The sequence below is a fragment of the Clarias gariepinus genome, chromosome 10 (assembly GCF_024256425.1).
Source record: "Clarias gariepinus isolate MV-2021 ecotype Netherlands chromosome 10, CGAR_prim_01v2, whole genome shotgun sequence".
Classification (NCBI taxonomy): Eukaryota; Metazoa; Chordata; class Actinopteri; order Siluriformes; family Clariidae; genus Clarias; species Clarias gariepinus.
This window is the reverse complement of record NC_071109.1, coordinates 30,302,613-30,330,170: the sequence shown is the minus strand read 5'-3', so window position 1 is coordinate 30,330,170 and position 27,558 is coordinate 30,302,613. Positions and strand designations below refer to the sequence as shown.

Here is a 27,558-nt window from a genome sequence, read left to right as displayed (position 1 = left end):
CACACACACACACACACGCACACACACAAATTTCATAAAAATTGGACACAGGCCCAGACTTATAGTTTTGGCATTGTGCTTAAATCATTCCTGGTGGTTTTTAAACCCTTTAATTGACAAAATGTAATAAGACAGTCTAAACTAAATACTGTAGGTTAACAAACAAACAAATCCTCTTGCTACTTCTTAAGTAATAAGAGAAAAACCTTAATTGTTATTTATTTATTTATTTATTTATTTGATCTGGCTACAGTCATTTGACAACATTGCCAATTTGAGATATATATATATATATATATATATATATATATATATAAAACATATTTTTTTGGACGCCTTTAGCATTCCTTTACAATGTAGAAATAAATAAAAATCAGGAACGATCACGGAGTTAGAAAGTGATCCCAAACTTTTAAACGATAGTGTGTGTATGTATATATAAATAAAAAAAAAAAAAAAAAATATATAATTGACTTTCTGTTCTGTTAAAAAGTCTTTATGTGCCCAGATGTTTTACTATTATTATTAAATGATGAACATGATAGCAGTGATTAGAAAAAATGAAAAAATTCTACATCGAAAATCTTATACATACTTGTACTTCATACTCAGTCATTTTACCATCTCAGTGGCATCGACTAGACCTGTGATTTATCATAGACACCTGTTGCAGTACATATTATCATCATCATCATCATCATTATCAGCAGCAGCAGCAGGGACTAAAGAGTATAGCAGTGAATGTATTAAACTTTGATAAAAAATGTGTTCCTTTTTGAAATATTCCTTTCTGGGACTTTTTGGAGTTTTGCTCTTAAGGCATTAAATGAAAGAAAGGCAGTTAGGTAACAGTTTAACTTTAAAAGTCTGCTTCTTAAAATACCCCCATGTTCAAACACTTTAAATATCTTTATGTTTGAATATTTCCTGTGCTAATTTATTAACCAGTGCTGTTTTGTTTTCTTTCTGTGAGAAGTTCATGTGTCGTTCATGGACATTGTTATTGCAAGCAAAAGTAATGTCGAGTAGGTAAAGAAAAAAAAAATTCAAACATAACATTCTGTCTTAGTGTCTTAAGGCTTAAAAGTTTTTATCACTCACCATTTTCCAGCCACGTCATATTAACGAGAACTCCAGCGTAGCAGTAGTGGAGATGGTGCTAGACTTACAGTACCACAGTGCCACGCAGTTATAGGAGGAAGTTACAGCAGAGATTTGACTCAACTACTTATTGAGGAGATGACGAGATTAAAAAAAAAAAAAAAAGCGTTGTTCTTTAATTAAAATTCACAGTTATAGGAAAACAATGACTAATAACTTGAGTGGTCAGAGTAGTTCACCATGTTCATCATCGTGGAGATCATATTGTGTACACGGTAATGCTAGGACTGGTTTGGAAAAGGTGCGAGTGTAGAAAAACTGGAGCGCTACGACACACAAAGACGTCCTGTACAATCGTGTCTTTCCAAGAGTTTTTGGAATGAGTGTGATGGTCATGTGTCCACATACGTTTGGTCACAAAGTGTATTTTAGTAATAATAGGCCTACACAGTACAGTACACACTACTGCAATTTGAATTACGTGTTGGGATATTTACACGCAACCTTCTCAAGACTTTCAACTGCAGTACAGGAAAGAGCATCAAAGATTTGTTTTTTTCTTGTGTACTTTATTATAAACATTTATATAATTAAATAAAAACAATACTACTACTACCAATAATAAATCAATAATTAAAATAAAAAACTATCAAAAGTTACATCATCAATGTGCATTTCAGAGCTTGGAAATAAATGAGTGAGTCTGAATGGTTTATAATAATAAAGAAGTTTGGATACCAAAAGAACATCACCATCTCTGCTTTGTAGACATAGACAAATGACTTTAAGATATCCGAATAAAGATCCTGTGATGACCTTTTCTTCTAAAGTGGAGACTCCACAAGTTCCTCTAAAGGTTTGCTGTGGTATCAGTCACCAGCAACACACCTCCAGTCCTGTAAGTTGCAAGCTACGACCACCATGGTTCGAACTTTTTTGTCCTTGACATTAAATCAGACTGAGATCTGAAGTCAACACCGTGAGGTTTTTGTCATGTTCCTCAAACCGTTCCTGAACATGGTTTGTACAGTAGTGTGTCCTGCTGAAGGAGGCCTTTCCCATCACTTTTCCCAGGGTGTGTGAGGGAGTGTAAATAGTCAGAAACAGCCTTCAGGTAGGTGAGACGTGTCAAAGTAACGTCCACGTGAATGGCAGGACCCAAGGTTTCCATGAAGAAGATCTTTGCTCCAGAGCTTGCCCTGCCTGGCTTGCCTTCTTCCCATAGTGCATCCTGATGCCATGTTCTCTCCAGGTAAGCGATGCACATGCACTCACTCATCCACATGATGCTTCTTCCTTGGACCACTTTTGGTACTGTATGTACTAAACCCTTGCCTACCTGGAACACCTTAAAAGATCTGCTGAGACGCTCCGACACAGTCGTCCAGCCATCACAATTTGCCGTTCAAGTCCTTACGCGTGCCCATTTTTCCTGCTTCTTTTTATTTTATTCGTTTCACCTCTCGGGGTCTAATCAGTGTATGTATCACAGCTGTACGTTATTACGCTAGAGTGAACCATCTTGTCATCGCATCCAGCTACTATGGTAACACGCCATAAACTCTTATGGTGACATGAGATCCTACACGGCATGTTTATGACGGGCGAACGTCAGCCTCATGACGAGTTCAGCAGAGTAAGCATACACGCCATGCATGCTGTCGTTTTCCACCGCATGAACACACACCAACACACACACACATTAGTTTGATCAGGCAATAATCCTTCACTTTCCCATATGATGGAATTAATTCTTCTCGGACAACAGCGAATTTACGGTTAATGGGGCCTTTCGGTAGCTTTTTTCGAAAGGGCAAATAGGATCTGTGCGTGAATGATTGCCCCCCTGTGGTCAGAGGCGGCCGAGGCTGAGAGCAGTAAATAGGATGACCGAGGATGATACAGCAATGCACAGCATTAAAATGCTTTCAAGTAACTGTCAGCCGAGCCGCTGGGATTCAGAAATCCGGTTTAGTGCCACGTTGACTGATACGCTCCCATAAGGAGGCTTTTATTTCCTAGAGCATGAATTCACTTATATTTCATGTTATTCCATTACAGTTATTTGTTTTGAGGTTTTTCAGACTGTAATGCATGTGTAATGCAAGGAAGGATCGGCGCAGCGGTAAATCCTTCTTTTTTTTTGGAATCCATTAAACTCCAGCAGGTCCACGTATACATTCCTCACATTGTTAGATTCACTACTGAGTCATGTACTCTAATTTCAAATTCAAATTTTATGTCACAGACGTAGACAGTACGATATGCAGTGAAATGCTTAAACGACCGGCCATGACCTTAAAAAAGATTATTAACAGGAAATAAATATGGAATAAAATAAGAAATAAAATATATTAAAAACTTTAGCAAGGGAAAATATAGCTAAAGTAGATAAAACAAAATATAAAATATAAGAAAACCTAACTTTACAAATGGGGTGGGGGGGCGGTTGTACAAATATAGAAAACTTTAGTGTGGAGATGAAGTGCGATTTAAATAGAAATGTCCGGGGAGTATGCAAATATGCATGAATGTGTTTTTGTGCAACGAGCAAAAATGAAATCGGAATATGTGTAAATGTGCATGAATGTGCGGGTATGCATGTCCATAAGTGTCCATGGTGGCCATGAATGTCCAGAATGAGTGCAAATGCAAATGCTAAAAAAAAAAAATAGGTTTAGTCCTGGGTGGTGTTCTGATTTAGAGACCGTCTGTCAATCCTCCTCTGTAGTCTAATCAGGCGGGAGTTTTAGGGGTTACAAGACTTGATCTTAGAAATGCAATCCAACTCATTTGGATTTTCACATCCCGTGAAAAGTCAAAGTACCAGTCAAAAGTCAAGTTCCAGGCTTTATTCATCACATACACATTACTGCACAGTGAAATTCGTTATTTTTATTCTTCGCATATCCCAGGTTTTTGTTTGTAGGCGAGGGTCGGAGCGCAGGGTCAGCGATTATACAGCAGACAGGGTTAGGGGACTTGTTCAAGGGCCCAACAGCGTCAACCTGGCGTTTGCTGGGGCTCGAACCGCTGACCTTCCCATCAGTAACTCGAAGCCTTAACGCACTAAGGCAACTGATTTGTATTTCTTTCTACACTGTAAAACAATGCTAAATATGCAATAATCTCCTTTGAACAGTTGATATTGAGATGTATCTGCTACTTCTGTTCTGTGAAGCTTCATAACGGCTCTAATCTGATGTGCTGGTTGTTAATTGGTGATTTTCCGAGGCTGGTGACTCTAGATGAACTTCTCTTCTGCAGCAGAGGTAACGTTGTGGTCTTACTTTCCTAGGAACGTCTTCATGAGAGACAGTTTCATCATGGTACTGCACTGCGGACCAGAGGGGGTTTATGAGTAGACAAAACTTCTTGATACTACCTTACAGAAGATTGTTTGCCCATAACAGCATCATCTTAAGAAACCACAGTGATTCGCCAACAGTGCTCTTTGATAAAGAATGCAACACTACAAGATGGCACTCCGGCTTGCGAGTTAGCACTGTTGCCTTCTGGAGTGGCGGATTAAAAGTCGCCTTCAGTCTGTGTGAATGAAGTTTACAGTACAGTACAAGCTCTCCCTCTGCTTGGTTTCCTTCCATTGTCCAAAGACACATGGTGTATAGGCTGATAGACTGATGTTTTGCGTGACTGTGCACTGTGAGGCGTTGGTCCCCTACCCACCTTGTGCCCCCCTGACATCCAGGCTCCAGGTCCACTGCAACTCGACACCGGATCAGCGGAAGAGGTAATGGATGAAACTACAATCTCGACTTGTTTCTGATACGAAATGTCCAGGAAAGCGGTTCATTCTCCTTGTCACTTACTGTATAGCAGCTCTAAAGTCAACAAGACAAGAACTACTACTCAGAAACTAGAAAACTCAGTTCCTTATGCATGTTGGGAAACTTACACATCTTTATAAACTACTGAAACTGGAGACTCCTTCCAAGCAAAAAACATTCTAACAGAACAATCTCACATGAATTAAAAAAAATGATCATTCTGTTCTTGTGAAGTAACAGGAACATGTTATGTCCCTAATATAATTCACTTTACTCATTTTTAGACATGCTTGTGGGTCTCCAGTCGGAGTGAACACAGGAAAAAATAGGCATTTCCTGCTTTTCGTCCTTTTCCCATTTTAGTTTTGGTCGGTGCTTAAACAAGTAAATCAGCTTTTCCCCATATTGTGACCTCATATACAATACATGGAGACCCTCCCACGGCTCAATGCTCAGCTTTGCTCACTAGATGAGTGCAGACACTGAAACAGCATGTTTGGAAAAGGAGGAATACGGAACGAAAATCAAGCCAGGATGAAGGATCTGAGTTGTATTTCTGCTGGAACATGAATATACACTATATCTATAGGATATCTTAGACTTTCGGAAATTTGTTTAAAAAAACGACATATCCTGTGGTCGAGGCAAAGATTTTCCTCTCTTTCAAAAGGGTCAAACTGTTGTCCTGCATCAAGCAAAGAAAACAACTAAGGAGAAACTTAAAAAAAAAAAATAAAGATAAGAACTGTAAAACGTATTGTTAAAACTTTTAGGGATAACACTCAACCGTTATCTTTGAGGAGACCTCTGTCATTTGGTCTGATGAGTCCAGATCTACTCTGCTCCAGAGCGATGAGAGCATCAGGGTAAGAAGAGAGGCAGATGAAGGTCAAGCCACTACTAAAATATTGTACATAAAAAGCATTAAATGGTTTCGCGCCGCAGTATCTGTGTGAACTGCTAGTGTCTTACGATCCGCCACACCTACTTCGATCAAAGGATGCAGGCTGCTTGTCAGTACCGCGTATTATTAAAACTACAGCAGGGGGCTGATGGAATAGTCTTCCAAATAGTGTTCGGGACTCAGACACAGTCTCAGTGTTTAAGTCCAGGCTAAAAACCTATTTATTTAGCCAAGCATTTTTATAAATAGATTTGCCTTAGGTAAAGGAGCAGATCTGGGGGACTCATGGACGTAGAGTATTATGGTGAACTGGTATGTTTGGATGCTGTCTTCCTCACTCTCATTGATCACTCAGGTTTGTTTGACGGTGAGGTGATTGTTTGCTTTACATCTCAGGAAGCCCTCATGTCTGTGTTTCCTTCTGGCTCTCCCTTTTAGTTATGCTGTCATAGTTAGTCCTGCCGGAGTCCCTGCTTGCACTCTACAGTTAATATACATTCACATTATACATTGTGTGACTGTGACCATACCTAACTGTTATCTCTCCTCTTCAGCTCTCCTTCCTCTCTCTCCCCCTCTCTCTCTTTCCCCTTTCTCTGTCGAGGTACACATGTCTTTCCTGACCTGCCAGTGATCCAGACTCCCTCTGCCCTCCGGACCTGTCTGACCCATCCTGGTGCCCCGCTTCTGGTTGAAGATCTCGTCACATGGATGCCCCGCGTGTCTCTTTGGGATGCGTCTGGTGTCTGGGGACGGTTTCACTCTACCATTAAGACGGTTCTGACTTTGGCTGATGTTGACAGCTGTTACTCTGAGGACTTGACTTGGCTGCAGTCGCTTGATAGTTCAGGACTGGAATTTCCTACAAGTCTACCCGAGTCTCCAATAACTACCTGGACTCCATATTAACATCAACTGTTATAGCTGAACTGCCTGCCACCAAACGCACAGTATGGATGCAGATCAATTCCTGCTCTGTCTCACCCAAATGAGGATGGGTTCCCTGTTGAGTCTGGTTCCTCTCAAGGTTTCTTCCTATTGCCACTGTCCCCCTTAGCTTGCTCATCAGGGACTATCTGACCATTTTGATTTCTACACATTCACATTCCATACAAACTTACATAATTATTTAAATTGTGTAAAGCTGCTTTGCGACAATGACAATTGTTTAAAGCGCTATGGAAATAAAATTGAACTGAATTGAATGATGATGAAAATGGCCATCTCGAAAGGAAGTCTAAAACAATCCAAAGATTCGCTTTATACAACAGTTGAAAAGCATCTCAGAACGCACAGCCGGTCAAACCATGAGGTTGATGGGCAACAAGAGCAGAAGATCAGTACATCTCACAGGATCGGGTCTTTACCGCGGACGCAAACGCACCCAGACCTGCACTGTTGAAGACTGGCACACTCGTAATATCCGACAGGCGCTATTTGAATCATAATGCAGGGCCACATCGAGAAACCGAGCAAATATTAATTCTGTTACTTTGCCTGAATGATTCATGGAATAAAAGGACAATGAGCCGTTTTTGTGATGGAAGCCGTCATGACGTCCCGCGTTGTGAACATCGTGAATGCACTGTGACATTTATTTTCAGTTCGTTTCTGCAAACGATTCTGATAGACCTACACAATGTCAAATGCGCTCCAGTATAAAGACGTCGGAGCGATTCAAACGGCTCGTACTGCTGCTTAAAAGGCGGTTGACAGGACGGATGTGCGTTTCATAGGAATCTGTCAGAAATCCGTCTGATTTCATTTGTGCTCTTTAAGCGTACAATAAAAATAGAGAGAGAGAGAGAGAGAGAGAGAGAGAGAACGGGACTGGTCGGGATAAATATGTCGCGGCTCATTGTCTACATTTGGGATTGTGTAGATGTTTTATTTCTGTCTGAACCCGTCGCTGTGAGTCGGGAAAGCTGCCCTCCGGGGACTTTAAGATTGCTGGTTCGAATCCCATGAGCAAGAGTCGTATCCTGATCTGGACACGTGATCAACCTCTGTCACTGGACGGGAACGACGTGTAAAGGAACAACGTGGTGGCTGTAGGCTTTCGTTCCAACCAAGCACGAGTCACGCCTGGTTCCGCTTGTTAAATCAGTTCATCACGGTCTCTAATTAACCCTCAAGTTCACCTCCTGCCGTGCAGAAATGAAAGCCTGCAAGGGCACAGACTTACTCTCAAAAGTCAGTACACCCCGCACATTTCAGCAAAATACTATAGAAATGAGACTCGGATCTACTTTAGAGACGTCGATGTGCAGCGTGTATAGCAGTACAGATTTACCGTCCTCTAACAATAATTCAACAATTTTCTAGTTTCTACTTCTCCAGAAGGCATCTACCGCTCAAACCCATCATTTGTCCACCCGTGTGTTTACAGGCTACATTTTGTCCTCTTTGCAGTCATTTCAGAGCCTTTACTCTAAACCCTGGCCCGCTTTTCTTTCTGTAAATCCGAACCTTTTAACACATGCTAACCTTTGTTGCACTTGCTAATGCATTCTTGAGTCGCTTCTTAACGCTCGTTTCGTCCCGTAGTTCCTGCTCACATACAAACCCAGATGATAAGTTTTTTTTGTTTTTCTTTCAACCCTCCACGGCTCGGTTGCGTGCCTTTTCTTCAAAACGTGTGAACAGCATCCTGCAAATGGTTCGCGCGCGTCTCGACGCCACGTGCTGCGCATTCAGTGGGAAGCTGGGTTAACGAGTTAACAAGGCGGTTTGTTGCTCATTCTCTAGAGCCAGTTACACAGGAGATTAATTGCACACCTTCCGTCTCTGAAAGCAGCCCTATCGATTTTTCTGGGCTTTTCACATCAAGTCAGCCTTCGCAGAGTTCATGCTGTTGATGGATACACACGTCAGGAGTGTGCGATTGTGTGTCTCACCATGCTCCTGGAGAGAAATATGCCATTTATTAGCCGTAACAACAACTAGGACGGAGCAGGATGGAGCTCTTTATCCGTGTGCATTATCCGGGATTTTCCTGGAAATCCAGTTGAAGTTCACGGCTGAGGTCATGGATTTGTTTTTCATGTGCACTAGGATTTAAAAAAAAAGGCTCGGAATTACAGCCTTATGCATATAAGACTTTATGGAAAAAAGAAAAGAGTGGGTGAGAATAACATAAGGAATAAGTGAAAAAATTAATATACACGCTTTTTGTCTTCATTTTAAATAATCTCAAATCGGTCTGGAAGTCGGGACCAAATATTTAACAGAGCTTCAAGCGTTTCATTTTTTATTTTACAAAGACGTTTCTCGTAAATGCCTCTCAAAGCTCCGATGGCAAAATGTGGACACCAAACATCTTCAGTCTTCATTTACACCATTTATATCAAATCTCTTGCCATAACATACTGTATATCAAACACTTTAGATTAATATTCTCTTTCTAATACCGTATGGTTTCTATAGTAACTGGTACTGTATATAGCTGAGACGTATTTAGTGGATGAGTTTAAAAGCATCATGTTAAAGCTCACACACAGTGAAAAAGTCACGCACTAATATCACATTGGACCGCCTTTTGCTTTGATTACTTTAATCTTAACCGGGTATTCCTAACCTGTTTCTCCCTTAACAGACATTATGTGGGATATACTGCAGTGTAACACAGACCCAATAGACCACATGGAATACAAATTAAAAGACGTCACATGGCAATCTCACGGACACTTTCTCAGGTTAAACGCCCGTTTAAGACTTAAGTCACAGTGATTTGTTCTTAATTTTGAGTTTCATTTCTATAGTATCGTCCCTTGAGAACATATAATAAAGTGGTTTTGCTGAAATGTGCGGGGTGTACTGACTTTTGAGAGTAAGTCTGTGCGCTTGCAGGCTTTCATTTCTGCACGGCAGGAGGTGAACTTGATGGTTAATTAGAGACCGTGATGAACTGATTTAACAAGCGGAACCAGGCGTGACTCGTGCTTGGTTGGAACGAAAGCCTACAGCCACCACGTTGTTCCCGTCCAGTGACAGAGGTTGATCACGTGTCCAGATCAAGATACGACTCTTGCTCATGAAATTCGAACCAGCAATCTTAAAGTCCCCGGAGGGCAGCTTTCCCGACTCACAGCGACATATTTATCCCGACCAGTCCCGTTCTCTCTCTCTCTCGCTCTCTCTGTTTTTATTGTACGCTTAAAGAGCACAAATGAAATCAGACGGATTTCTGACAGATTCCTATGAAACGCACATCCGTCCTGTCAACCGCAGAAAGCCTTTTAAGCAGCGGTACGAGCCGTTTGAATCGCTCCGGCGTCTTTGTACTGGAGCGCATTTGACATTGTGTAGGTCTATCAGAAACAAACTGAAACTAAATGTCACAGTGCATTCATGATGTTCACAACGCGGGACGTCATGACGGCTTCCATCACAAAAACGTCTCATTGGCCTTTTATTCCATTAATCATTCAGGCAAAGTAACAGAATTAATATTTGCTCTGTTTCTCGTATGGTTGTATAGAGCGTTCATTTCTATGCAATGCACCCTGGATGTTTTTTGTTTTTCCCACTATTCTGTGTAAAGTGTAGAGATCACCACCATCCCACCAAACAGTAATCACAGTTTATCCCCCATTCTGACATTAACACTCACTCACTCATTCATCATCTTTATCCTGTATTCAGGGTCGCGGGGGCCTGGAGTCTATCGCAGGAGGCTTAGGGCACGAGGCAGGGTACACCCTGGACAGGGTGCCAATCCATTGCAGGGCACACACACATACACACATACTCACTCAAACACTATGGGCAATTTGGAAACACCAATTAGCCTAACCTGCATGTGTTTAGACTGTGAGAGGAAACCAGAGTACACAGAGGATCCCATCAAGCACGGAGAGAACATGCAAACTCCATGCACACAGAGACGGGAATCGAACGCGGACCCTGAAGGTGCAAGGCGTCAGTGCTAACCCGTACACCACCGTGCCGCCCATTAACAATAACTGAAATCTATCCTGTAGCTGCGTGATTTCGTAAACTGACTAGCTACCACTCGATTGGCCGACTGGATAACTGTATAAATTAGCAAAACAGTTCAGTTAGATATGATCCCAGTGGATCACTAGTGCTTGGATACCATCAAGGTAGAAAGTTTTCTCAGTACGCCAGAGCCATGATCGGACTGCCTGCTTCCTGTCACTGAAACACTGGCCTCCCAGGAACTCCTTTAATGACCCAAACATGTGAAAACGGCTTGGAGCGAGGTCAGAACTGTACAGGAGACGTGGCAATAACTCCCAGCCGAGTTCCTGTAACGTGCAAGTGCTGTTGGTGAATGATTGTGTGTATAGATGCGCCCCTTCTGGAAGTTTGCGACAAGTTACTGGTTTAACCGCCTCAGCCTCAACGGTTATTTAAAATGTTTGCACCTTTTAAATGTCTCATCACCGTACACTGCTTGAAGTCTTCTGTAAATGTGAATCAGTTTTACGCCATTCATACAAAATTTCATCACAAGTCCCGGTTTGACTTGAACACCCCATGAAAATATTATTTGTCTTAAATTACTTCATTTTATTTTTTTTCTCATGTGGAAAAAAATGGATAAATCTTAAAAAAAAAAAAAAAACTGAGACAAGAAAAAAAAAAAAGAAGATGAATTAATTTGTTTATTTATTCAGTCAAATATGATCAAGTTTATCCCAGTACTCGGATTAATAAAGATGACAGATTTACAGATGAACTACCTGCACAAATATCTACATTGACAGAACAACAACAAACAAAAAAAACGAGCAAACGTACATTTGATCTGGATAGACTCTGGAGCTTAAACGATGGTTCACTAATGCTAGAATTATTCTGCAGATCAGTTAGCTTTGTGAAATAAAGCAATAAGGAAAACAAAGGATCTGAAATGTTTCTCGGATTAAAAGACACAAACATTTGCTCAACCGTTCTCATGTAGAAGAAGAAAGCCGGCACATGATTGTCCATGATCGATCTCCCACCCAAAAAAACAGAACAACTGCTGGTTGTAAAGCTATTGGATAGCTTACGGTCCACACACAAACACACACATCATAACACAGTGGTCTCAACAACACAACACGTCCACGATAAATCCCCTGTAGTGCTGATTTTCCCAAAGGGGCCCCGTGAACCCTAAGGCACGTCAGTGTGTCTCATCAGTCCACGTGTCTATATCGGGTGAAGAGGTTGTAGAGAACGCGCAGAGTCGACTTCAGGTCACAGTTCACGATATCTGAGAGAAGAAAACCATGACTACTGTAGGTTATATAATATCTTTTTTAAAATAAAAAAGGTAAGATCTTAAGTAATGTTCATTTATTCATTAATCTTGTATAGTGCTTATCCTGTATAGGGCCGCTGAGGGCCTGGTATAGTGAACTAACTTTTTGTGTTTCAAGAGACGTTTCAGGGAAAGTTTTTGTGTTTCTGAAAAGGTTGTGACAACAATCTCGAAACAGAACAACAACAAAAACGTTGTTGTGTTTTATGTAACGCTTTTGTCTTTCGTAAATGTTGTTGCCTCCTGGTAAACATTGTTGTGTTTCAAAATCGTCGTTGGATTTGGAGAAACTTTCTTGCATTTCAAGAAAAGTCGTTGGGTTTCAAAAAATTTTTGGTTCATAAACGTTGTTGGATTTCAAAAAGATGTTTGTTCGTAAAATGTTGTTGAGTTTCAAAAAATTGTTTGTTTGTAAACATTGTTGTGTTTCAAAAAGATGTTTGTTCGTAAACGTTGTTGGGTTTTAAAAAGATGTTTGTTCGTAAACGTTGTTGGGTTTCAAAAAAATGTTTGTTTGTAAACATTGTTGTGTTTCAAAAAAATCTTGGTTTGTAAAACGTTAGGTTTCAAAAAAAAGTTTGTTAGTAAACGTTTTGTTTTAAAAAGAAGTTTGTTCATAAACGTTGTTTTTTTTAAAAAAAATGTTTGTTCGTAAATGTTGAGTTTCGAAAAAAAAATTTATTCGTAAAGCGTTGTTGGGTTTCAAAAAAATTTTGTTCGTAAAGCGTTGTTGGGTTTTAAAAAAAATTTTGTTGTTGGGTTTCAACGCACATTTTTGCGTTTTAAAAAATGTTTTGGGTTTCAAAAAAACTTTTTTGCTGCCAATGTTGGGTTTCAACAAATTCTGGGTTTTTTAAAACAGAAGTGTTTTTTTTGTTTCAAGAAATGTTGGGTTTTGTGACCCGTTGATGTGTCAACTCGAAGGAAAGCGCTATCCATCCCTTCCGCTTGCATGAGATTACAGGTGCCTGTGAATGGTCAGTTTGGCTATGATTAATGTGGGAGTGAAAGCATGGCATCCCTCCCTCCAGGACAGTGTGACCAATCGGCTCCTTAGACTCCCAGCTATGAATAGTTACGAGTCATGGTGAATATTTAATGACTGAATGAGAGGTCTGGGTTTACCCTCTGGTCTGGGTTTGGGTCTTTCCAGCCCTCCATCCTGCATCAGCTCGAAGGCGAAGGATACGTTATGGACCTGGAAGAGAGACACACAACAACAACATCGACACAGACCCAGATCATTCACAAAGAAAAAAGTTTAAGTCAGTGAATCAGTGCGACTGGATCAATCAATCAATAACAACTTAATAGTCTGGTTAGTAAAAATAACACAACAGTAAATTTCTATTAAAAAGCCATTTTTCTCCTGTAAATATCTGCGTGCCTTTAGGCTTGTTTATTTCCACTGGATTCCTCTCTTGACTTGTCCTTTAAAATGCGCTCTCCAGCTGTCTCACATTCTCTCCGTCTCCAGCTGGACGCTAATCTCCGTGTCACTCTTCCATTTCCTGTGCAGAGGCAGATTAGAGCCGTGCCCTGCTGCTCGGTGCGCTCTTGGCGTGACGTGTTGGATGCGAATCCGAACACGCTGGCACTGAGGCCGGGCCTCGGGACAGCACCGTGCCCCGGAGAGAGAGAGAGAGAGATGCAACACTGCACCGCATCATCCGTTCATACGCACGTAATCCATCGTCATAGGTTACAGAAATTACAAACATAAAACTGGAAAGGTACAACCCAGAAACCTTACACCTCATTTTGTTAAATTTAACTGTAAACAGTCCAAAACTCTTTTATTCATCATAATGTATGCATTGGTTTTTTTTGATCGCCCTCTTTCATGGCATTATGATGACACAAAGCTTTCATAAAAATGTGAAACGATTATTATAAATTTGATAGCATGATCTGTATACAAAATCACAGTAACTCAGACACAAACAGTTTTAACCTAACCAGCGAGAACTTTAAGAATGCCACATTTCTTGTGTAAATGCTCCTGCTAGATGAATTCAAATTAAATGACTTCGTATTTAGATATTTTTGATAACGAGCCTCGTCAACTCTGAACTGACTTAAAAATTTACAAGTCTTCCAAAGAAGATGTGTTGCCTGCACACTGAACGGCATAAATCTTTAGATAAAATAGCTAGCGAACCTCTCTTCCTTTTTTAACATTCATGTGACTTACGTTAATTTCTAGTTTGTTCTGAAAAATGGTGGCTGGTCAGAAAAGGGTGCTAGTGGAATATTTTTAACTTGTTAGCAACAAACAAATATAAATGTGGCCTAGACTCTAAACATTGAAATGTAGTAACGCAAATTCACACCTTTTGCTCAAAGTTTTCAGGAGTGAGGAAGAAATTGTAGAGCGCTATGAAGTATCCCTCTAGGAGTCCCATCAGAAGCACCAGGTACACTCCATCTGCAAACTGAACACATGCGCACACACACACACACACATATTTTATATATATATATATATATATATATATATATATATAAACACACACACACACAGTGGAACCTCGGATTACAAGCATAATTTGTTCCAGAAGCGGGCTCATATTTCAAAACACTCGTAAACCAAATGAAATTTTCCCATAAGAAATAATGGAAACTCAAATTATTTGTTCTAAAGCCCAAAAATATATTTTATTTTTATATAATAATTAATACAAAATATAAAGTAAAAATAAAACAAATTAACCTGCACTTTACCTTTAAAAAAAGTAAAAATAAAATCCCGACAGATAAGTCTTTCTGTTCAGTCTTGCACGCAGGCGCTGTGTGTGTGCGTTAGTGTGGAGCACTGTGTCAAATTATGCGCGCGCGCACACACACTCTCGCCTTTACAGTAGGGATGCACCGATACCACTTTTTTGGAACACAAGTACTTCCACTCGCCGATACCGATACCAAGTACTTAATAAAAACATGATTTAAATTTACAGGTAACAGCTTTTTTAACAAACAAAAAAAACAAGGGACTAGATAACAGTAAGTGTGTCAAAGTGTGTTTAAAATGACTTCTGCGTAGTCTCATCTTAGTACCTGCGTGTCCAGCTCAGCCACCTCCAGGTTCAGCTTGTTCAGGTGTTTGTTGACGAACGTGATGAGAGTCTGTACAAAAATCAGCTCAGTGAAATCAGAATGGATTTCTGGCCATCGATTTACAAAACGCATGTGCGTGATGCTTTACCTTCTTCACCACGCTGAGTTTGTCAGGGGCGTGATCGAACAGAGTGTCGAACGCATCACGCTCTGCAGAGAGAGAGAGAGAGGTGTTAATTTAAAGAAACACCTACGTATATATAGAGGGAGATAGGACTGCAACTATACTCAGTGTCAGTGTTAGAGGCTGTACTGACAATTTACATTACAATTTAAGTAAAAGTACAAATAAACAGACAAACTTCTGAAGTACTTCTTGCTTCCCAAAAAAATTTAAGTTCAAAATTTAATCTAACTTCAGCTGTTTTAGAGATATGATTTTATATGTGCCCCAAAAATGGTCATTTTTCAGCGTTATACTGTCTCACTTTAAACATCTAATTTAAATGTAAATTATTCATATTTCTTTTTAAGTATTGATACTAAAATTTGTGTAAGCTTCTAGAAGAATAAAACCTGTAAACAATTGTTGCTTAGATTAAAGGATTTTAAATAAAAATAAATCTGTAGTGTCCGTAACCCTGTCAAATTCATGTTGCAATATCTTACCAATTTTGCATTTTAAACTTATAATACACTTTTTTTAGGTTTGTCTTTTCATGTAAAATCTTAATTGGCCAAGTTTCATCTGAATGACAGTTACGATCGTTGAAAGGTTTGCATTCAAAAAGGTAACAGACACTACACCTAGGTTTTGCTTTATGTTTTGACCGACTGTATGTTGAGTGTCTCGTTATGTTAGATGTTGTGTCTTAGCTATACAGCACTTTGGTCAGCTTCAGCTATCAAACATGCTTGAAAAAAAAAACTGAATTGACCTTAATTTGTACAAGATATGACATTTAAAAAATACACAGCATTTCAATACTTATTAAATACCTCAGTAGTTTTTATATTTTAAATCCTGCAGGAACAATATAGATGCTTAAGACAGATCTGACAGTAGACATTAGTGCTATTTAATTAAGAAAATCACAATGCTTAAAAGAAAAAAAATCTACTCACTTAGCGTTAATCAACTAATACTTGGGACGGCTTTTTTAGGACCAGTTAAGTAACTGTGCCAGTTAAGTTACTTGTAGAAACTTAATGCAAAAAAGTGACTAAAATCATTAAAGTTTATACATTCACATTAAACGTACCGTGTCTGCCGGATAACGCCCTGTAAAAAAGGCAAAGAAAGAGGAGAATAAAATCATAATAAAGCACAAAAATCGAAAAATATGAGTGAGAAAAAATATTCGCAGCTATAGTGTAAGGGATCAGTTGTTGATTAGTTTCCTAATGTTGATTAATTTACTTATAACAGTACAAACAAAAGTGTTTAATTGTGACTTTAGTTTCTCATTCACAACTGATTGATCAGTGTGTGTAGAAACCTTTCCCAATCACCCCCACCTCAAAACACACACGCACATACTCTGAAGGATGTAGATGGCATTAAAGTGTGCAATAACACCAGCGTAGTGAAGCTGAAAGACTCACTCTGTGTTGCCCGTGATTTCCTCCTGAATCTGACGAGACTGCAGGATTCCCTCCCGTTTCTGACAGGAAAAACACACACATGCACACACTCATTACTGAACAAAGCTCTGAGGTTAGACAGGAAACATCTGGACTGTCTCATAAACGTGTCACCCTGTGGACGACACCCGGTCACTCTGGCAGAAATAAACATATAAACATGAAATAAAAGTTACAGACTAGAAGTAGAACTAGAACTCGTCATGTACACAATATAACACACTGCGTCCGTTACACAAGTTCACTAACAGCGTATAGATCGTTTACTGCATGAGAAATTATTGCGCTTAGGAGGTCACATCCTGCTCGACACGGCCGAAAAGGCGGAGCTGGGACAGGACACATGTCTCTCTAACCAGAGACACGAACACAATAGTAAAAAAGTTGGCACGTGATGTCTGTTGTAATTTTTATAATGTTAGCCGTCCACATAGTGTTACAGACACTCGGACTGTTAAAGGTCCCATATGTTATGATTTCTTTAACAACCTAATATATGCATCAGAGCTCCTGCAAAAAGTATTGGATAACACTCCAGCTGAAATACTGTAGCTGAAATGTTCCTTTTTTCTTAACTTGCTTTTCCTGCCATTGCACTAGTAACCCCTGGTCAGGTCTCACATATGTGTATACTGACTATATGTAAGATATACAGTGTGCTTGTGTGTTACTGTCTCTACTGCTGCCTAACATCTGGAATTTCCCTCGGGATCAAAAAAGAAAGACAGAAAGTAAGTAAGTAAGTAAGTAAACAAGTAAGTCAGTGAGTAAGTTAATATGTAGGTCAGTAATTAAGTAAACAAGTAAGTCAGTCAGTAAGTAAGTCTGTAAGTTAGTAAGTATGTAGGTCAGTCAGTCAATCAGTCAGAAATTAAGTCAGTAATGAGTGAGTCAGTAAGTAAGTCGATATGTAAAACAGTAGGTAAGTAAGTCATGAGTTAGTATGTAAGTAAGTCAGTAAGCAAGTAGGTCTGTTGATCAGTAAGTAAGTCCGTAAGTAAGTCAATGTGCTAGTTAGTATGTAAGTAAGTCATGAGGTCAGGATGTAAGCAAGTTGGTAAGCAAGTAGGTCAGTCAATCAGTATGTAAGTCAGTAATTAGGTCAGTAAGTAAGTCAGTCAGCGAGTACATCAGTCAGTATGTGAGTCAGTAAGTCAATAAGTCAGTAAGTCAATGGGTCAATCAGTAAGGAAGTAAGTAAGTCAGTCAATATGTAAGTCAGGAAGTCAGTAGGTAAGTCGGTAATTAATTCAATTCAATTCAATTTTATTTATATAACGCTTTTAACAATGGTCATTGTCTCAAAGCAGCTTCACAAAAAATTTAAAAATGTATTATTATTTTTTTTTTTTAGAAAAAAGTCAGTAAGCCAATCAGTCAGTATCTCTAAATGTTGCCAGATTAAATAAAATGTCCCAGATATCCCACACTGTCTCGAGGTTGCGTACCTGAACCACCACCACCTGAATGGAGACGTGCTCGGGGAGGCGGATGGGAGCTCTGAAGTGCTGAGACAGCGCCACCAGGAGGTGCAGGATGGCCACCATGCTCTTAGCATGAACAGCTAAAACATTAACAGAGAACATGGCTATAGCTTCAGTACAGTGTGCTCAAAGCGATGGTCTTCACTCACTGCCAGAACGTTCCCACAAACTTACAGTCGACGTTCCACTTGGTGTTCCTGCTCGGGACTTTGAGAACCTCATTGATGCGCTCGAGGACCGTCTGGAGCTTCTGCTTCTGAGCGATCTCTGACTGCGTCACCTCCGCCACGTTCAGCTTTTCTCCCTCCAGCTTCTCTGCAGGACCAGATACAGATGATGAGAAACGAGGAGGACAGAGAGATGGAAATGAGAAAGCATGCGTATGAAGGGCGACTGTGAGGAATTATCAAGCTTAACCTTTTACTATCAGGATGAGAGAAATCGAACATTTTACAAAAGTCGATTAATTATAAGTAAACAAAAACAACAACAACCGCCTGATCACAATATAATGTTAATACTCTAAACACATATTTACAGAGTCAGCCAAAAAATTGTAAATATACTTCAGGAAAAGGAAAAAAGTATAATGTGTATTATATTAATATATTATTAATAATATTATAGCAATACATTTAGTAAGTTTATAGTAACTTTTTTCTCTGCTTAGTTTATATATAATGTTTCCACTTAGTCAATATTTGTGTCCTTATGCTTATTTTTTTTTAAACTTTTTTTCTCATCCTTCTTTATTTTATCCTGTGCATCCCAATTCTCTTTAATTAAATTTCTTTATTACGTTATTGTATCGAATGTACAAAAATTCTGTAAAAAAGTTAGAGATATTAAAAAGTTATAAAGATTGAGATAATAAACCAAAATTTTTCCCCAAACCACCGTACTCTTTACTGACCAGGGGTGCCAATAATTTTGGTGCTAACAATATGTTGTTGTTGTATTTGTTCAATCATTTTCAGGATGAATGATTTCTGCAAATGAATGGAAAACAGCTGAAGCAGGACACAAACACACAATTCTTTTTTTTTTTTAATTTCAATTCGATTTACTTTATGAGGAATCAATAAATAAATCAGGTCAGGCCTTTCATTGTATGAAGTCGATTTATGTTTAAGTATTTATTTAGACTCTGATCATTTTAGTTTTTCATTTAAGTTTCATTTTAATTGTAATACACGAGGCAGCCTGCAGAGGGCCTGGAATTTACGAACCGCTCCTTTACACTTAAAGAAACCTGAACTGATCATCACGGCAGCGTTGAAGCTCACTCCTAAGGTACTAAAGATGCTCACCGAAAAGCTTCTGCAGAACCTGTCCATCGTACAGATCCTCTGCCAGGTCCTTGACGATGATCCGCTCCCCGACCAGCACGTCGTTGATCCAGTCGATAAGCACCTGAGTGAAACAGCATCCTTAGGCTACGTTCACATTACAAGCCACTTTGTTTTTGTTTTGTTTTTTTGCGCGTCATGATGGTTCACATTCTCAATTATAAGTGACTTTTCCCTGACGCTAACGTGAATGGGTCTGTCTGCCTTCGAGTGACGCAGTGGTAAAGTGCTCGTCCTATCATCCGGAGATCGCGAGTTCGATCCCTGGGTGATGCTGTAACCTCTCACAGCCAGAGGTCTAGAGAGAGCTGATTAGCGGAGCTCTCTCAGAGGGGAGGGATGAGATGTACTTAGTGCTCTCACATTAGTCAGCGGACAGCACTGTCCTCCGAGTGTGTTACACCAGTTCGAAAAGATGCGGCCAGTTGGCGTCACGTGGTTCGGAGGGAACACGTGTTAGTCTTCGGCCCTCACGACTGAGTGGAAGTAGTAGCTTAAAGTGGGAGCCCCCTATTGACGGGGAGGAATTGGATACTACTAAAAATTTAGGCGAAAATTAGGGGAAAAAACAAAAAAAACAAACGCACACGTACGAACATGGATACGTCTTGGCTCGCGCCGTCTGGGATAAAATCCGTCATATTTGTGTAACCACTCATTCATTCTAATCAATAAATCAATAATTATTCAATTATTGCACGGATTTCGATCTGGCCATTCTCATTCAAGTCACATGACCGAACAACGAATATATATATAATCTGGGGCTACATATGAAAGTGACTCATATGAAAGTAAAAAAACATCAGATTTGTGCGTTCACAAAGCCCTAAAAAGATTTGAGCCACTTGAGTCAAGCTGTTGATGTGAACGTGGTCTTAGACAGTAAAGCTCGATGATGAATACGACTCAGCTGCTCCTCATCCTTACCTTCATCAGGTCCTGCAGTTTGCTGTTGTTTTTGGAGTTGGGGTCCACCATGGTGCGAACCTCGTTCTCCTCTGTTTGAAGAAAGTTGCATAAATAAAGGATGTTAAACGTGCGCATGTTGCTCTTGATCATGTCCCCAAGGCAGTAGGCAGATCACAAGGAACTGGACCTCCTGCTAATACTTTACTTTTGGTTATGGTCAATACCCCTCACCGGCCAGCCCTCTCTACACTGTCACACAACAGCTACCAATCAGAAAGGGTGAAGGCTAAAGCGTACGCTCTCTGAGACACATCGAACAGCAGCGTAATACATGTACACACCTGGAGGACGTTCTAGAAACCATAGCACATTACAACAAGAACATACTAGTGTAATATTTATTATTTATTTTTGCCATAAAAACCCAGCTATAAAAAACTGATGTGTTTAAATGTATGACTTGAGAAACAGAGTAAGGAGACGTACCCAGCATGGTGTCCTCTGGGTGCAGCTCATACGGTGTGGGGCTCAGGGGCAGGTTTATGGCGTTCATGCCCTCCTCCTGCAGCTCCGACACTACAGGACACACGACAAGAAAAAAAATAAACATTAATGCTAGAACTCAATAGCACTTAATATCTGACAGAATTTATTCCGTCCCCATCTTTCCTCCGTATATAAAACAAAATCTAAAACAAGAAAATAGACTTTAGCTTAGTACTGTGTAGAACATATAAGATGTGGGCCAAGTCCATCCTGCCCCGAGCAAACAGCAGAAAATCAATTATTATTATTATTATTATTTAGAAGTTGTACACTCGTTACAAATATTCTGATTTTCTACCCTTTGTGCTGCCTTAAGGAAACTAAAAGTGCATATTGCTAATTTTGTGCATTTTTCTGATATCAATAATCAATTGATTAATCGTTAATAATTAATGATAACTTCCTCAGTCAATCAAAATAATAATAATAAAAAACATCAAATTAATGAAATCAAACAGAATTAAAAACAAAACAACAACAAGTCTGTGAAAAACCAAGTCCAACACCTGAGCTGAAATTAATAGTCAATAGACACGTGAGAAATATTATGCAAAACAAATATTATACAACACTTTTTCCCTAATTTCGTTAAGTGTACATGATAAACCATTAACACCCCTAATACTGATTTTGTTAAAATGTACATTTTATTTGTTTTTTGCCTTGTATTAAGAAGGGTTTTAGAAGCACAGGGAACAACAAGAAGCGTAAAAACCGTATGAACGATGCTAGCTAAATTCTTTTTTCTATCTTTGCTAACTTCACGGAATTGAAAACAGATCCGGTCATACTGTTTACTAGTTTGTTACTGGTTTTACCTTTTATTAATTTGTTTATTTACAGAAAAAGTACAATATTTAATCTATTAGGAAAATAATAAGAAATAATATTCGCTATTTCGACCTAGCATGAACTGTTGTCTTTCCGCCAATTAAGATGAAGAATAAACAAATATAAATATTACTCAGATATTACTGAGATAATTTTTGGTCAGATTTTAGGATTAAATCTAATTTAAAATTAGATGCACGCATGAATAAACTGAATGAAGAGGAAAGGTAGCACTGTTTTTTGTGTGTGATTTGTTATATTAAAACTCGAACAATCATCATGTTAAAAACACCCATTCGTGTGTGTGTGTAACTCCTTATAATCAATATTAAATAGTGGATTTTTAGAAATGCCACGCCCTTCTCATTCGCCTACTATACACTAAATGAGCTTCACTCAAAGGAAAGCAGCTCTCCGCATTATTAACGTCACTATTTTAAGCCGGGTGTTGACAGCAGCTTCCTGCCAGTAACACTGTGCCGTGCGCCTTTCACCCCCGCCACGACCCAGCATGCATTCCTGCACACCCCACCTCCAATAGTGATGTCTACGGAGCGAACATCCTGTGCTGGATCGCAAGACTCCATCCTGGCGAGCACGACAACCTCGCAATCAACACCATTAACACAAAGTTCGCTCTGAGACTGGGGGAAGAATGCATGCGTGAGGCGCGGGTTGTTGTCATGACGACAGAGTGACGTCCCGTGACGACAACTCGAGCAGCTCGACTGTATTGTAATAAAACATTGTAGTAAATTTTTATAAAAAAAAAAACAAAACACGGATCTGAGAAAAAAAAAAAAAGAGTTCCTTTAGCAGCTCCAACAAACAGATGATGTTGTGGCTTTCACAGTTACATCGACAGGGCGGAGTTAAAAAAAAATTAAAAAACAGGAAACGATGGAGTTTGTAAAAAAACAAAAGAATAAAATAAAAAAAAAATCTCAAAACAACATGATGCAGTGATTTAGAAAATACAACGGACTAGATTATACATAGTAAATAATAAATACTTATGTTAAATTAATGAAATACAGGACCTTTAATTAAAGGACGAGTGGGCCGGAGCTTAAGAAGAACCGCTAAAGCAAGATTTGTTTGGCTGTTGATTTAAAGAAGGTTTTCACATTAGCGCCATGGGTAGCTTAGTAGTTAAGGTAGTGGAAATAAATGTACCCTGGATTGTTTACGAGAACACTTGACAGGTTCGTTTTTAATCAGCGTGAACACAATCGTTCCGCATTCGGGACCCGTACCCGTGTCCGCTCTAAAAGGTAGTCTTTAGAAAGAGATACGGCGTACTCGGGCACGGATCGAATCGACTTTATTTGTGCTGTCGGTCTCCTCCGAAATCTCCGTGGGTGTAGCACGCGATAATCCCGAGTACGGAGCTCCAAAATGACGTGAATGCTGTCCAGCGAGGGAGCGGAGAGAAGGGAGGTGAAGCCAATCGTTCCTGGGCAGGTTTGTACGAATCACATCGTGCCAAGGGTGAAAATACCCTAAACATCAGCAACATTTCTCTAATTTAATCAGAGAGTCCTTTAAGCGCATATATCTGTAATGTTGTCTTAATGATTCCTGACTTCTCAGCTACATCTCTGTCTTCTGGATGGTTAAAGAATCCCAAAAAGTGTTTTAAATATACCTTACACTCTATAACAGTCTTATTTATTTATTTCTTTGCTAAAAGTTTGGGATTCTCCAAATGATTTCTGAACATGTTGCTCGAGAAGACGTTTCCTTAAAGCAGTACACAGGAGTGGTGTAAATGAACAGCTGTTCTGTGTAAAGCCTGAGCTCTGAATCATCGTCTGTACAGTACGCTCAGCTTTACCCTACATGGTTACGACACACCGCAAACACTCCTTACACTCCTCATGAGTGTGCTGGAGCTCATACTCGAGATGATTTGCGAAAGTGTTTAAAGCAGAGCAACACGCAAAGTAAAAACGGCTTTACAGTGTAGTGATGCACTGCGCTCATGGAATGCCCATCATTCCATCCATCCATCTAACTTTCTGTTCATTTGTTTGCCTACCTATCCATCCATTTGCCCATCTGCCAAGATTCCAACAAGTCACTTTTTAAAGTCTGTTTTTTCCATCCGTTCAAATATCATCCAAACATCCATCCATTCACTCGTCTCCTGTCTGTTTATCCATCCATCCATTTACTACATACCCATCTATCCATTACCTCATCCAACCACTTTCTCTTCTCCACTTTTCCATCCGTTCATCCACCCCCTCCAGGCTCTCCACCTGCACATCCAGCCATTCAATCAAAAAGTATGTTCATGTTTCCCATAACCCATCCATTTGCCTGTTCATTCATCTATCCATTCATTTGTTGGTTCTTTAATACATACATCTGTCCATCTTTCCACCTGTCCACCTGCACATTCATCCAATAACTCATCCATCCTCCTCCAGCCTGTCCATCTGTTCATTCAGTGAGTAAATGTGGATTAGTAGATGTGTATTCTCCTACCTGTATAGGTCGGTCTTAACAGTCAAGGTGACGTCACGTCATGCATCCTGCCACCCATCCATCAGTCTGCCCATCTTGCCATCCATTTGTCTGTTCGCTCGTCTGTCTATCTATCTGTTGGTTTTTTAATACATGCATTTGAACATCTGTCCATCCATCTACCTCTCCATCCAGTCATCTCTTTCTCTTCTCAGCTGTCCACTCACTACCTACTCATCTATTTGTTCATCCATTCACTTGTTCACTCAGCACCTGCTCGTCCATCTGTACATTCAGCGAGTAAAAGTATATTTACACATTTGTAATTAACTCTCTATCCTTCCACCTCTATCAGTAGCTCTTAACGGTAACAGGTGACGTCATGTCCATCCATCTTTGCATTTGTTGTTCTTCTCTTTATTCGTCTACCTACCCATCCGTCTGTTGATTCATCCAAGATTCCAACCAGTCACTGTCTAGTCTGTTTTTTTCCCCATCTATCCCTTCACTCATTCATTGACTACCTGCTCATCTATGCGTTCACCCATTATCTCCTCCCCCCTCCTCCATCCATCCACTCGTTTATTCATTCACTCCCCACATACCCACCCATCCATTCATCCATCCATCCACCTGTTCCAGCAATTAGTTGCTCTCCGGTGTGTCAGGTTCAGCAGCAACAATAATAAATGTTATTAGTATTGTTAGTGGTGATATACATGTATAATAAAAACAGTATAAGTGTTTTTTTTATGTTAAAGTTTTTTATGCATATAATACAGAAAACGTGTGTGAGCCAAAGAAGCTACTTCTGAAGTTTATGCAACATGGAAGTTTGCTAAGTTGCTTTAGGATGTTGCTAACTTCAGCCGTTTTGGAGACGATTTGTGCCCCAAATCATGAGGGTGATGTGACACAAAAATAGCCATTTTTCAGCGTTATACTGTCTCACTTTAAGCAATAATACTTTTTTTTTTTTGTATTATTCACATTTCTTATTTACGAGTATTGATACTAAAATTGGTGTAAGCTTCTAGAAGCATATAACCTGTAAACATTTGTTGCTTAAATCAAAGCATTTCGTGCAAGATTTTTTTCCAAAACAAATGAAGGGAAGTCTGTAGCATCTGTAGTGTCCGTAACCGTGTCAGATTCATATTGCAATATCTTAACAATTATGCATTTTACACTTATAACAAACTTTTTCAGGTTTATGTTTTTTTTTCTGGTGAAATCTAAACCGGCCAAGTTTCATCTGAATGACAGTTAAGACAGTTGAAAGATTTAAATTTTAAAAAGTAACTGACACTACAGACATAAAAGGGCATGAAATAAAAATATAAACGTGTAGCATATTTACCAAAAAAAAAAAAACCTGATCTGCAGATAAAAAGTATTAAGTGTTATAAAAAAAGTTATGTTATATGATCCTGTCTGAAAATTCACTTTTTCATTTACTGTAGGTGAGACAGTTTTTAGCAACAACACCATTTAAGCAAACTGTTTTCTTTTAGACTTTATTTCACGTGTGTATCTGCAGGTTGTGTTTCTGGTGTATTTAACGTGATGTTAAATGAAGATAGCAGGAACGAGTCTGTACTCGCTGTGTTTCAGCTCCAGGACTCTAAACACTAAACCCCACAGTAGGGAGGAACCCAGTCTGACTGGGAGCTGAACCTGCTAGTTAGTTAGTTCTTCTTGTTGTTGTTTTGTTTGTTTGTTTTTTTTACAGTTCAAACTTTTTACCTTCTTTTGCCTTTTTCCTTCTAGCCAAAGTTCCTCCGAGTTTTCCGAGGAAAGTCTCATCTTTCTTCCTGAAGCTCGGGGACAGAGGAGTCGGGGAGGACGGAGACTTCTGCGGAGAGGACGCCATCATTCCACGGTGCGTCTAAAAAAAAAACACCAACAACAAAACAACCAAAACTCGTTTTAAATCTCTCGATCTCTTCCTGTCGCTCTCGTAGGATTTGTGAAAAATCCCTGGAACGGAAATGGAATTCCAGATATTCAGTCCTGCCCTCGGGAACATGGACTCTCCCTCCCCCTCCCCCCCTTTAGACTTTCCCCAATGGATTCGCCTGACTTCTGGTTGCACCGCCCACTTTTTGCAAAGTCCGTCTCGCGCTCCCGAATGCAACGTTTCATGAAAAACCTTTTCTCGCGGGAATTGGGTCTCCATAGGGATGCGCTGTTACACCGAAAACGGTTGGTGTCTTAAAAGAAAAAAGCACTCCGCTTTACGGCCGACTTTACGACAAAACATGCACCAAGTGTAGAATTAATAAATTATTTTAATTCATTTTTTTATTTTTTAATATGGATGTTGCATAGTTTGTCTCAAAAGTATTGGCACATCATCGATTCCAGTGTCTTCAAAACTATTGGCACCCCTTTTCAACATATGTAGGTGATTTGTAATACTTTCATATTTCAGACCAGGATGTATTTTATGTATATATAACACATTTTATGTCATAAAATCAATACTGTATCATCATCTTGAAAAACAATTAACATTAAAAACAGGCCAAATCCAGCTCAACACGTGGTTGTACTGTATATGGGCATTGGGTCTCGAACCAGGGACCTCCTGATCAGCAGTCCAACACCCTAACCACCCCTTTCCTAGAGTAAGTACTTTAGCACATGGTATTTTAACAAAGCTGGTGATTTTGCTTCTTTTTAACAAAAAAGATCTCAAAAACATTATAAACACTTTTATTTCAAGTCGGCTTGATTATTGCGATGTCCTCTATATTGGTGTTGGTCAGGCCTCTCCTGCACGGTTGCACTTGGTCCAAAACGCTTGGAACACGTAAGCAGGAAAACCTAACTCCTGTCCTGGCATCCCTACACAGACTCGCTGTACAGTTCATGGTCAAGTTCAAGGTCTGGTTAATCACCTACAAAGCCCTGAATAATCTTGCACCACCGTATATTTCTGTCGTTTTAACGCCGCACTGTCCAGCACGGCCTCTCGGGTCTGGGGATCAGCTTTTACTTACAGTTCGTAAATCTATGTTGAAGAGTCAGGGATATTGCGCCCCTAAACTCTATGAATGAGCTGCTCCTGTACATCAGGCAGACCTTTATTTATTTTATTTTTAATTCTCACCTAAAGACCTTTTTATACACTTCAGCATTTAATACAGTCTGAGAAATAGTTAATATTGTCTTTATTGGTTTCTTTATTATT

General features: G+C 39.6%; 1 protein-coding gene across 1 annotated transcript; it reads right to left on the bottom strand.

Annotated features, from left to right (window-relative positions):
• Nucleotides 1-11,405: 11,405 nt before the first annotated feature.
• parvaa (parvin, alpha a) lies at nt 11,406-26,421 on the bottom strand. Its single transcript, XM_053506338.1, has 13 exons — nt 26,109-26,421; nt 21,000-21,089; nt 20,532-20,602; nt 19,563-19,665; nt 18,427-18,567; nt 18,217-18,332; nt 16,730-16,788; nt 16,387-16,406; nt 15,273-15,334; nt 15,125-15,193; nt 14,401-14,502; nt 13,193-13,265; nt 11,406-12,019 (listed from the first exon to the last, which is right to left on the bottom strand). The coding sequence occupies exons 1-13, from the start codon at nt 26,236-26,238 to the stop codon at nt 11,943-11,945; spliced, it is 1,113 nt and encodes a 370-aa protein (XP_053362313.1). The 5' UTR covers nt 26,239-26,421; the 3' UTR covers nt 11,406-11,942.
• Between the last annotated feature and the right edge of the window lie 1,137 nt (nt 26,422-27,558).